Source organism: Lampetra fluviatilis, chromosome 11 (assembly GCF_964198595.1).
Source record: "Lampetra fluviatilis chromosome 11, kcLamFluv1.1, whole genome shotgun sequence".
Classification (NCBI taxonomy): domain Eukaryota; kingdom Metazoa; phylum Chordata; class Hyperoartia; order Petromyzontiformes; family Petromyzontidae; genus Lampetra; species Lampetra fluviatilis.
Window position 1 is genome coordinate 415,512 of NC_136285.1, and position 13,571 is coordinate 429,082.

Below are 13,571 nucleotides of genomic sequence, written 5' to 3' on the forward strand. Positions count from 1 at the left end.
ATTTGCGAATAATCGCACCAACTGTTGTCACCTTCTCACCAAGCTGCTTGATGATGGTCTTGTAGCCCATTCCAGCCTTGTGTAGGTCTACAATCTTGTCCCTGACATACTAACAAGCTGAGATTAGGAGCACTCCCTTTAAGAGTGTGCTCCTAATCTCAGCTCGTTACCTGTATAAAAGACACCTGGGAGCCAGAAATATTTCTGATTGAGAGGGAGTCAAATACTTATTTCCCTCATTAAAATGCAAATCAATTTATAACATTTTTGACATGCGTTCTTTTCTGGATTTTGTTGTTGTTATTCGGTCTATCACTGTTCAAATAAACCTACCATTAAAATTATAGACTGATCATTTCTTTGTCAGTGAGCAAACGTACAAAATCAGCAGGGGATCAAATACTTTTTTCCCTCACTGTACATATCTAAGCCAAAACGATGGTTTTAATGTACTTGAAGCAAGTGCTCTTGCTTCCAAGTTTTCCAAACACAGATTCGCTATAGCAGTAGATAAAGGAGGGCCCATTGCTGCCCCTTCCTTTTGTTTAAATAAATCACCTCTCCATAAGAAATAAGTGTTATTTAGACAATGGTCAGCTAGTTTAGGAATATCTTTTGGTAAACCTGTCTTATTTACTAGCATATCAAGTACTGTAAGTGACTCATTAGCTGGAACCTTAGTAAATAGAGAAATTACATCATAGCTCACCAGAATATCATTAGGGTTAAGTTTAATAGCTTTAATCACATTCACAAGGTTTTTCTTACAAATGAGATGTCTTACCGATGTAGGGCTGTATTTGTTTAGTTACATATTTTGCTCATTTATATATGGCAGAGCCTATTGTACGTACTATGGGTCATAATGGGATAAGGATTTTATGGATCTTTGGTAGCCCGTATAGTCTAGGTGATTTTGAGACCCTTGGCTTAATTTGGTATTGCTCAGCCTTGGGAATTCATACATTTTCAATGATTGCAGTAGTCTTACGTTCCAATAATTAGTTGGATCTCGTTTAATTTTAATATAGGTACTTTCCTCCAGTAAATCTTACATTTTATTATCATAATCCGCTCGTGACATCACTGCAGTTGTGCAGCCTTTATGAGCTGCCGGAATTTGGATATTTCTATTTGATCGAAGCTCTCTTAAGGCCTTTGCTTTGCTAAAGCTAATATTTATTTTTGGTACTTTGTTATTCTCAATTATTTTGGCAACCTCATTTCTAGTTATCTCTGCATCATTATGTGGAAAGTGCTTTACTACTGATTCCCACCTCAGCAATTATCTCATCTACGAAAATTTTACGAGGGGCAACGGAAATGTTAAGACCTTTAGAGAGTACCAATATCATGTCGTTGGTTAAATCAGTGTTAGTTAAGTTCATTAAGTTTGTTTTTAAATTGTTCGTTATTAGTCGGGGATTGTTTTTTATGAACTCTAGATAATGTATTAGTTTGGTTAGGTTAAATACATTATCAGTCGATTGTTGTGTTATAGTGTCGATTATATTTCAATAATGTATGGATACACTATTGCTGATATGCAGGTGAACGTTCTTTAGAGATTCAGAAATGTGAGACAATTCACTCCTGTTATGCTGTATTCTCTCTAGTAACAATAATTTGCTAGGTTTGTTTAGTATTTGGTTAGCTTTAACAGACTTAAACGTGATGTGTTATTTTAACTGTAATTTTACCTTTGTGTAATTATTGTTCGTGTAATTCATTGTTTTTTTGTTGAGGCCCGGCTCTGGCTCCTTTCGGATTGGGGCGAGGGGTGTAGCAGAGCCGTTGTGTGGGTTGCAAGCATAGCAGCGAAACACCGCTAAGGAGAGTGAACTTGGGCAGGAGGCCAAATGGACATTTGCGGTAAAGGGCCCAACCCCAGCACCGGCCCTAATCTGGCCTATCCCAAAAACATCGAAAACCTACATGTAGAGTACTTGAATTTGTGTGTCATGATGAAACGTGTCTGTTCGCTGGTTGTTTGTGTGTAGGTGAGAACGGACGAACAACATCCACCAAATGAGCAGGGAGAGTTGGTGTACACAGCTCAGAAATATGCCTCTGCAAGTTATATGCACATCGATGTGGCACGAAGCCTGCGATTGGGCGATACCCTGAATGTATTTCTGACAGCCAAAACCATGCAGCTCAATGCTGTAACACACTTTACATACATGGTACGTGCAGTATTGGTGGAGTATTTCATTCAAATGTCATGACTTCCAGTAAGAAAAATTGAGCATCACACTGATCTTAATAACTATTAATAGTGTACTAAATTTGGCAATTGCACAATTTATGGCAATCAAACACCTACAATATTGGGCAAATACCCCAATGTAGAAACATGACCTACAAATTACTCATTTAGGATCACACATAGCAGCAAAATTGCCCTCTCCTGTGAAAACTTGTCAAAACCTTCCTAAGAAACTCTTGTGAAACAAGTGCTCTAAATCAAATCACAAAGGAAGGCAATGCTATGTTTCACAGTCTGCATGAGTTTCACAGCAAGGAGCGATGTTGCTATGTGTAATCGCAATTAAGTAATTTGTGAGTCATTTCTTAAATGTGGCGCCGGCACACAATGGCTGACTTGTTCCAAATGACGTCACGGGATCTTTAACGTCCACGGTGAAGCAGACGCTTAGTATTTTTATGGTTAATACACTGCAGTTAAAAACCAACAAGCAGCAAATGCATTACCACTGGGCCATATCACCACCTCAACATGATAAACAAATCTAAAATAAAATAGTGATATTTATGACATTAGTGGTTTGCAGTTAGCATTCGGCAGCTACCATGGTTATTACAGCAGGAGAATTAACTGTAAATTCACACTGCCTGCTTTCAAAGCGGTTGTTAAATATTTCCTGCTCTCATTAGACATGAGTAAGTAGGTCATTTTGTGCTTACGTCATAGTCCAAATTTGTAAAAATACCTGCAAATTACTCAATTTCCATTACACACAGCAATATATTTCCATATTAGTAGACTATATCATCAATGTAACACAGTGTATCCCTTCATGACAGCCCTGTGCCACAAGAATAGCACAAATACCTAATGTATAATTATACCTTGCCGATTGGCAAGAGAGTGTAAGTCATCGAATTGTAACGCACGGTCCATCACCAGTTACACTGTTCTGTCCTTAAGGAAACGTGGATCCTTCTCAGCATGTACCTTGAGCTCCTGGTGTATGCCAGCCCGATGCTCTGTATGGTACTCGTATGTCAGAAGGTGCCTTTTTGGCCCGACTGCATAAGCTGCCACCCACCAGGGGGATGAGAATGCAATTATGTCCCCGAGGCAAAAGTTAAATGTCACTGTTATGGATCAAATTTAGCAGACACAAGTTTTTGAGCAATTATATTGAGTTGTTTTTGATAGTGCCACCCTCCTTTACGCTAAAGCATATCAGATTGTTTCATACGCGATTCACGACTTGCATCACATCTCGTCATATTAAAGGGCACCCCTCTCTGTCCATTTGTGGCACATGGTGACTCAGTCCCTGGCCTACAAGCGGGTATTAGTCTGCAAGTAGGGGTCGATTATTTATATTGCGTGTAATCCCATTTGAGTAATTTTGAATAAAAAATATTTTCGCTTGTCCCTTTAATGTTGCGTGCATTCAATTGTAGGTGTTGACACGAGGCGTAATTGTGAAATCTTACCGCAAGACCAAAGAGTCTGGAGGAGGGCCGTCCCATGTCAGACTACCCATCACACCCGATATGGCTCCTCACTTCCGTATCGTGGCCTACTATATCCTGCCAGACGGCGAGATTGTTGCAGACTCTGTAACAGTGGAAGTCACCGAATTGTGCAAAAACCAGGTATGTGTGTAAAATAAATGCTTTCATCACGCAAATCGTAGGCAGCATGATATTGTAGTGCACATATGTACATTCTGAGTTTTCATGAGAAGCAAATGCTTTTCATGATTATTCTTGTGTCATTATTCTTGTGTAACAGTGAACTACCAACATATTTTTTAAAAATAGATATATCTGTTTCAGCCCAATTTTGTTCATGTGTCTTTTTTACTTAACTTATTGAAGCAGAAAAACTATTGTTCAACACAGGGAAAGTGTGTTTGGAATTTTCGGGGTTGGTTAAACGATAACCGCTAAACGAGAAAAAACATTTTAGTAATCTATTACGAGTTATGAGAGTAACGAACCAGAAATCGTTTCCAGTAATCAAATCAAACTTTACTTTTATACATGCTACACGATATTATACGTAACAAATGTTACGTTAAAAAAATGACATGCATTATAATGATCTACAAGTAGAATAAAATGCATAATAAACACGATAAAAGCATCGTAATTCAAAGCCAATCTAAAAAGTTATATCCTCAGGCAAGCCGTTCAAAAGGCGAGGACCATCTTACCTATATAAGTCACTTTTTGTCTGTCTGTCTGTCCGTCTGTCTGTGTACACACCCTTGTGACGCTTTTAACTGACAAATTGTGGGGTTTACGTATCAAAATAGTTCCCAGGTAAGACGCGATATGCCCCGGGACGAAAAAGTGATATTTGTATTTCCCATCCGTCAACTTTAAAGTAGTTAAATTAACAATTATACATTTTATAAGCAGTTCCTTTTATAAGCAGAGGGCACATGCGCAAGAATGCTGACTCGTGGTTGCCCTACCAACGCACATACGATTGGTGGGGGCGGGGAAAAATTCTCATTCGCATTAAAGATGCAAACAAATTAACCCGTAAAAACAGTTTTTCACTATAAATCCTTTATATGCATGGCGGCTAGAGTCCTCTCGTCCTCTGGCTTGAGATGGCTGCCACCTATGGGTCAGATGATTGCCTGCCACCATTAAGCAATTGGTAATTAAATATAATTTATTTTTTCCTAAAAAGTGTAATATTTTGGATTTTTTCTTTCACGAAAATAAGTTGTCACACACAACGAGTCTGTGTGCAAAATGTCAGCTCGATTGGATCACGGGAAGTGGGTTAAAAAACGACCGAAAGATTTGCACGGTCGTAAGCGCGCAAGCAAGCAAGTGAACTTAATATAAAGGATTAAAAAAATACACAATGCTGAGGTAGATTCTTCACGGTGTGATGTCTTCCCCCCCTCCCATTCCAATGCGTGCACTTACGACTATAGGGTCAGTATATACTACTACTCTAGTCCTTAGATACTGTTACTGTAGAGCAGGTGGGGGGATGGTGATGGGGCGGGGTAGCAGCCAATCCCCAGCCTGCCAAAATCCCACCTCGGCTGGCTGGGCAATCTAGGCGAGGCCGGAGGTTATGCACGGGACTAGGCCTCACCAAGGCACTCTGTTAAGTTAGTAGTTAGTACTATAGCGTCGATATATACTATTATAGAGTCAGTATATACGACTATAGAGTCGGTAGATACTCCTGTAGAGTAAAGAGATACGACTGCAGAGTTAGTATATACTGATATAGAGTCAGTCTATACTACTATAGAGTTAGTAGATACTACTATAATCAGTAAATACTTCTATAGTGATAGCTGATACTGCTATAGAGTTAGTATATACTGATATAAAGTCGATGAATGCTATTATAGAGTTGGTAGATACTACTACAGTTAGTAGATACTACTATAGTCAGTATATACTACTGTAGTGATAGTATATACTACTATAGTCAGTATATACTACTTTAGTGATAGTAGATGCTACTATAATCAGTATACACTACTGTAGTGATAGTAGATACTACTATAGTAAGTATATACTGCTATTAAGTCGTTATATACTTCCTATAGATTTTGACTTGAAACTTTCGTGACTGCAGTAATTCATATTCTTTGGTTCTTTCAGTAAAGTCATGTAGATAGGATAAATAAATAAATAACGTGAATACAAAAAACTAAACAAAATAATAATAAAAAAAGTAAAAATACTAATGTAGACTTTAGCCTGATTCTTAATTTGAGTGAGTGTACTGGCAGTCGATAATGTAGACTGTAGCCTGGTTCTTAACCTCGGTGAGTGTACTGGCAGTTTATAATGTAGACTGTAGCCTGGTTTTTAAGCTTGGTGAGTGCATTCGCAATCTATAATATAGACTGTAGCAATGGTTATTAAACTGAGTGAGCATACTGGCAGTTTAGAATGTAGACTGTAGCCTGGTTTTTAACCTGAGTGAACATAAAGGCAGTCTATAATGTAGACTTATTCTTTGGTTCTTGCGTAATATAATAAAAATAAAAAGTAACTGCTACCGCAGTCACAGCTTACTGAATTTTATGTACTGTGTTAAATCGGACCTGGATCTTGTGTTTGCTCATGATTTTGGAAATCTTTTTGGTAACCCCTGCTACGTATGACAAGGTGATGGTTTTGATTGGGTCCTCAGATGGTTCTCTCCCAACGGTTGTGGTGATAGCTTTACGGATTGTGTATTCCGAAAATCCATTCATCTTGATGGCTTGGTGTACGTGCTCCAGTTCACTGGCTAGGTGGTGATGGTCGGAAATGCAACAAGCCCTATGGTGTAGAGTTTTGATGATGGAATTCTTCTGGGCTGGACGGTGTTGGGAGTCAGGTTTTAGATAGAGATCCATGTGGATGGATTTCCTGTAGACAGAGTGTCCCAATGAGCAATCTGGTGTCTTTTCGATTAAATGGTAACCTGCCATCTTTTTCCACCTCCATGGTGAATTTGATGGCTGGGTGTATGGAATTGATGTGGTTGAAGAATTGGTTCAGAGCTGGCAGGCCATGTGGCCAGATGACAAACGTGTCATCCACGTATCTCTTCCACAAGGATGGCATCTGTCTCAAAATTTTCTATGAAAATGTAATAAAAGACTTCGTCACACACTGCTGGTCTCCGTTGCTCTTTTATTTAGCTTCTTGCTCGCACCCCGCTGGTCCTGACAACGGACCAGTGTCTCCTCACGCGCGCCCCGCACGCGCTTCCTCGTCAGTTCTTCCGCTCCCCCACTCCGCACACCGCTGGCCGACGGTGTGCCGAAGCTCCTCCAGCCATGTGGCTAATGGCCCGGATCCCCTCCGGCCATCCAACGTGGTTCAGCTTCTTCACTCCAGCAACTGACCCGGAGCCCTTCCGGGCTCCCACCTATATCCCCTTTACCACGTGATCCTGTCTCCTCCCCTTCCGGACCGTCAGATCCGGCCTTCCCATAGCACCCTGCTGGCTCCACCCCCATTCACCTCGCTTCCGATTGGACCCGAGATGAACGGCGGGCCCTCCCATATGCCCCCATACTGGGCTCCGCCCCCCAATACCCCGGGCCATATGATTGGGTCAGAGCCCAGCAGCGAACCCCGTTTATGCTCGCATTACAAAAACATTGTCTCTCATTAGAGATAAGGGAGAACCCATTGGGGTATCTTCAACTTGTTTGTAGAATGTACCATTCCAGGTGAAGTAAGTGTTGGTGAGGCAGTGTCTCACCAGGGCCGGTACATCAGCATTCAGTCATTGTTGAACCAAATCTTCAATGATTGCAATGGTGTCAGGCACAGGAACGTTGGTAAACAAAGAAACTACATCGAAGCTGACAAGCATTGAAGCTGAAAGCTTTAAGTCAATATTTAAGTGAGTAAGTTAATAAAAAGTGAGTAAAAAGTGATTAACGCTATGTGTGGCTCAACAAGTAACTATAACAATTACCAATTAAATACCCAAACCCACCTATACAATATTTCCACTACCTACAAATGTACATTAACAATGCGGAGAAGGGTGTGAGTACAGAACAACACGAAAGAGAGAAAGAAAACAGTGCAGTGAACCGCGACCACTCGGAATCCCCTTCATCAGCAACATCTTCCACCCTCACCGTATAACAACACCCACAAGCACAATAAAGGCTAGGTTCAGCCAATAACCGATACGGCTTACTGAGTGCGACAACCAACAGAGGGTGTGGGAGTGTGTGCATGGGGATAACGAAACCCAAAGAGTTTTTGGATGAGTCCTCGTCGCCGGGCATCAAGGAGCGGTGGACTTGCTCTCCCTGGAGGTCCCGAGGGGAATATGCAAATGTCCTGTTGATCCCGGCTCCTCACGAAAATCAGTAGGACGGGTCGACGGGTTCTCCTCTCCCAAATCCAGTGGAGACGGCGCAGGTGGCGGCTTGGAGGACGTCAGGCACGCGGCACCTGAGGATGGGATCAGATCACTCCACTGAGGACCACCTTCAGCGGACACACACCCCAGCTCGCCGGACACATCTGACACTTGGCCCCTGCGGTGTGGCGATGGAACAAACTCGTGCGGCGCGATGAAAGGTTTGCCGGAGAGATGGGATGTCGACCGGCAATTTCAAGAAAGCTTGGAATTTGGCGAGTCCCGCTCTCTGCTCTTCAGAGAAGATGGCGGCTGCAAGCTTGGGCTTCGCCACGGAGGTTCCCACTTGGTGGGAAATGACGGTGGGAACTTCGTTGCTGCTTGGCTCCGCTACTCCCGCTTCCAACGCTGGCTCCACGATGTGGAGCTCCGCGAGGATGGACACCACGGTGTGGAGGAGTTCGGTAAGGCAGCCATGTGCAGCCTGGCGCAGCCTCCTCGTCGACGTGGAACAGTCGCGTGGCCGGTCGGTGCTCTGCTCCACCGGCAATGCTTCACCTCCCTCCTCTGGGGCTGTTTGCGGGATGAGATCTTCGTCTTCATCATCCGATGTCCTGGTACATTGTCTGCAGCGCGTAGACATAGTCTAAGGGCTAGCTAAGTAAAAAAAAATCGCGTTTGGCCACTTCCGACACCAGTTGTAGTGTATTCAACTGAGTTCCAGACATACTTCTTGGAGGCAACACATTTATTTACACCAACAAATTAACACAAAGGGGTTACTGCCCCTTCACCATATAACCTAGGGTGGTGGACTACCAGGCTAACTATGCTAGTTACTGGGAGTAGCTACAACAGACAGGACCATGGTTTGAGTCCTCGTCCACATGTTGGTGACTTCTTCTCTTGGACGTAGATCGTAGATCTTCAGACGATGACAGCAATGCAGATCCCCGGTCCCCGGTGGGGACCCGGTTTATATGCTCCCGGGTCGTGGCTGGCTCTGCATTTAGCTACGACCGACCACCTTCGAGAAACCTGTGGTTTCTCGACCCTTCCCGTAGGATCTGTTCCCTGACACGTGACCACCCCCTAGCCCCCGCCTGGGTGCCATGGCCCAGGGTAGCCTCATCCCATGGTTGACCCTCTCACACTCCCTTCTGTAGGAGTCAGCACTGCACGCCATGCGTGATGCCACAGCGCTATCCAAGCACTCACCGAGCCCCCTCTATGGCTGGTGCTACACACACCTACAGCATGTCCGCGATGACAATGCATCACATGCCATGCCCCACTAGAGCTGGCATTAATCAGCAACACTCACAATGTCTCTAGATACATACGTGATGTCCGCGACATGAGTACATTGCACGCCGTGCCCCTCTTGGGCCGGCACCACACAGTGACATCTGAGACATCTGAGATGTCACATTACTATTGAGTCAATAAATACTACTACAGTCAGTAGATACCACTACAGTCAGTAAATAGCTACATCATGGGACTTCCTTTGCCAGTACCAAAACATGAGAATAGATTTTCCCCTTTATTTTGGCAACAATTAAGGTGTTAAGATGTTAAAACACCAAACTAAAACCTTTTGCAAGGAATCATGTCTGCATTAACCACAATTCTTGTGGTCAGAATGCAAAAAACATACTCTGATAATATATGCAGAGACAGCTTTTTTTTTAGCCTAGTCTCAAACAGTGTGCAAATATTATCAGAGTATGTTTTTTGTTTGCATTCTGACCACAAGTATTGTGGTTAATGCAGACATGCACCCGACTCAAGAGCTGCATGGTTCACAGGGCTATACCTAATCAATGAAACTTGAACCGTGATTGCTTGTAAAAGGTTTCAGTGGTGTTTTAACATCTTAACACCTGTTTTGTTGCCAGAAAAAGGGGAAAACCTATTCTCATGGTCAGTAAATACTGCTACAGTTAAGAGATACTAGAGATACTACTGTACTACTGTAGAGTTAGTAGATACTACTAAAGTCAGCCGATACTACTATATGAAGTCAGTAGTGAGTTAGTAGAGTTAGTAGTTACTACCATAATCAGTGGATACTACTATACAGTCATTAGTTCCAACTATAGAGTCGGTCGATATGACTATAGAGTCGGTACATACTACTAAAGTCAGTAGTTACTACTATAGTCAGATACCACTACCGTCAGTAGATACAACTACAGTCAGTATATACTGCTGCAGAGTCAGTACATACGTTTTTAGAGTCAGTAGATTATGGTATAGAGTCAGCAGATACTGATATAGAGTCAGTAGATACTATTATAAAGTCAGCAGATACTGCTATCGTCAGCAGATACTGCTATAGAGTTAGTAGTTACTATTATGTTCAGTAGATACTACGATAGAGTCGGTAGATACTACTGTAGAGTCAGTAGATATAACTACTGTTTGTCGATACTACTGTAATGAGTGACTTCCGCGACATGTCTTGTAGAGGGTACTCTTTTTTATTTCACATACGGCACAACACAGGCCCACTCTATCTTCTTCCTTTTCTGAGAACAACACTTAGATGTTAGCATCCTTACAGGCTACACACATGGTCGATCATCCGGCGTGGGTCCACCTGTCCACTCTCGGCCTTTGCCGCTGACTGACGACGTGCCGGTAAGGCTGGTGGAACTCGGCAGGAGATCTGCCACATGACTGGACGACGGAGAGAGATGACGGCGAGCAGCAATGCAGTCCGGACCCAAGACTCCACACACTGACCACGAGTCTTCCTCTGCCCCCGCTGAAATTGCCGCAAGGCGCGGCTAGGCTCCGCCTCCGGCCACGCCCTCTCATGGAACATTCCCGTTAGGTTCCCAGAGTATCTCAGGCAGCCCGCCCCTTACCTTTGGCCCAGATACCTCTCCCTTTGGGATTGGATGATGTTTTAGTGGTGCCCGTGCTTTCCTTTTCCAACCAGCAGGTGTCATCATGTCATTACACTACTGTAGTGCTGAACTTTACGCAGACAACTTATTTTTCCGTCGTCACTTTTTATTACAAAACTCTTTATATTCCACAACCGTGACTTCAGAGCGTTCTCTGCTTGCTCGCCGTGCTCCGCTTGCCTCGCTCGTTCCGCTCCCTCAGTCTCTCTCTCCGTCTCTCTCTCGCCGACTCTCTTTGCTTCGACTGTCTCTCTCTCTTGGCGTCTCCGTCTCACTCCGAATGTCTCTCTCTCTCTCGGCGTCTCCGTCTCACTCCGACTGTCTCTCTCTCGGCGTCTCCGTCTCACTCTCTGTCTCTCATGTCTTCTCTCTTTCCTGTTCCACTGCTAGCCTATCCTATCTCTCATATCTTTTCTGTTCCTGTTCCACTGCTAGCCTATCCTATCTCTCATATCTTCTTGTTTCTGCTCCACTGCTTATCCCCGACTGTCTCCATCCAGCTCCCAGCAACAACTCCCCGTCACTCTCTCACGCTCCCATATATATCCCCATCCTCATTCATTACCAATTAACCGGCGTCCCCACCAATGCTTCGCGTCCGTGGCTTCCGCCGTTATCGTCCCCATCTCCAGACTTGCTGGCGCCACCTTGCCCCTGACAACAACAACCAGCCAATCACTGCCCTGCATCTTATAACCACTTAACGAACCATCTCCCTCCGGCCGTTATCCTCCCAGCAACACCTGCTTGCCCTGAGTTGACCCCACTGTCCATAACACACACGTGTTTCCAATTCCTCCTCTTGGTGCGCGTTAATCCACTATATCACCCCCCCCCCCCCCCCCCCCCCCCCGTGATATAGAATTATCCATCCCAGCTACGCACAAGCAATATAACGTGCGATCAGTGGACGGGTGAACAACCTGCAACAATCAACAACACGACTAACAAGGGTCCAAACAACAATGCCGTCCCACAATAACAATTTCAGCATAGTAACGCTTCAGTCGTATCTTCAACGGAAAGTCCTTCCTCAAGAGCGGGTTCCAGCAGCCGGGTAGACAGGGGACAAGGGTGGGGAACGCTCCCTCGTTGACACGGAGCTGCGTCCTGCCCTCGATGCATGCCCACCCACGTGACAGCGATCATCAGCTGGCGTGATCGCATCTCACTCCCATGTGTCTCTCACATTATCATAGCCACTTCCGTGCCCTCGTCGAGGAGGCCGCTCTCCTATCTTACAGCTACATGCTAATTTCTCACATTAACATCACTAACCCCGGCCACTTCTTTATGACCCTTGAGCTACACCAATTTCAAACCTTTTAAAACAGTCTGCCTCAGCAGCAGACCATGCTTTCCCACCTGATGATGGACGCTTGTGTTGCGCCCGAAACGTCGTGATTTATTTTTTTATTTTATACCTACGTGATTAAATATTCTTCTGGCATGTCTCGCGATTATTGTAGAAGGACATCTATCAACACATTCCCCTGGAATGTTACGTTGTGAGATTACTCTCCAGCACACCCGTGTTCTGAAGCAGTAATAAATCGGCACGTTTGTTCATGTGACAATTTTATTAATTGGCTGTGTCGCGTGGAGGAGGGTTTATGACACGCGTTTTAATCACACAACCTAACCCAAAATAAACTAATTATGAAGCATTCCCCTGCAGTTTTCTAGTTCTGTACTTAAACTGTATTCAAAATGCAGCACCTCGTTGTGGTTGCAGGACAATTATAACGTGTATCCAGATATGCGTATAATTATTCACTTATACCTTGTGGATAGTGAATATATTACATTATATGAATAGAGTCATTAAGCTGCATATGTTCTCTAATACATGTCTTCCTCTTTCTGTGCCTCAATGTAATGCCTAATATGCATCTCTTCGTGTCTCTGCACACTTTTTAGTTTCGTTCCATGTTTTTGTTTCTGAACCCCACGTGTCACGCTTGAATGTCTCGATATGAATTAAATATGCATGCCTTTCTCGACATCATCCTCATCCGTGGTTATATTTTGATGCTAAATATAGCCATGCCAATTAAAATGTTCCCTATCGTAAATTTAAAATCGTGAGACTTTCCTGGGTAAACAAGCATCATAATAACACTAATAATAATGAAATCAATATAAGCTCCATCTGTTCCTCCCTCCTGATATGATAGTGTACCCCGTGCATTTGGAGGGTGGGTGGGAGGAGATGTGTGACGTCAGCGCGCATGAACCCGGCTCCACGCTGTAGGAAGCGGGTGATGTCATCACGCAAATGTGCACTGTGACAGCACAGCAGTTCACTTGCAAGCCAGCCTGTCAGGAAACAAGAAGAACGCCAGCACAATTATTTTCAAATAGCGTATGATTACACCAAGACCGTAATTATATATATTGGGGGGGGGGGGGGACACAACCCTTCCCCAATATCAGGGGCGGTTTCTTCATTAGGGCGATTGGGCGACGCACCACCAATGTCATTCAACCACAGAGTCACGCTAGCCGTCACTGTGCCTCTGGATATAGTCCAATCAGCGTCATGTCACGTTCTGTGGAGTACCGCCTCTTTTTGGGCGATTTCA

The 13,571-nt window shown here is 43.9% G+C and overlaps 1 protein-coding gene across 1 annotated transcript in view; it reads left to right on the forward strand.

The window, feature by feature from the left end:
* The window catches only part of LOC144934672 (complement C3-like), a 332,072-nt gene that overhangs the window by 91,674 nt on the left and 226,827 nt on the right, over window positions 1–13,571 (forward strand). Inside the window, exons 10-11 of the mRNA XM_078860722.1 lie at window positions 2,001–2,186; window positions 3,661–3,855. Coding sequence (XP_078716848.1) covers window positions 2,001–2,186; window positions 3,661–3,855 — 381 coding nt within the window. The remainder of the gene's footprint in view (window positions 1–2,000; window positions 2,187–3,660; window positions 3,856–13,571) is intronic.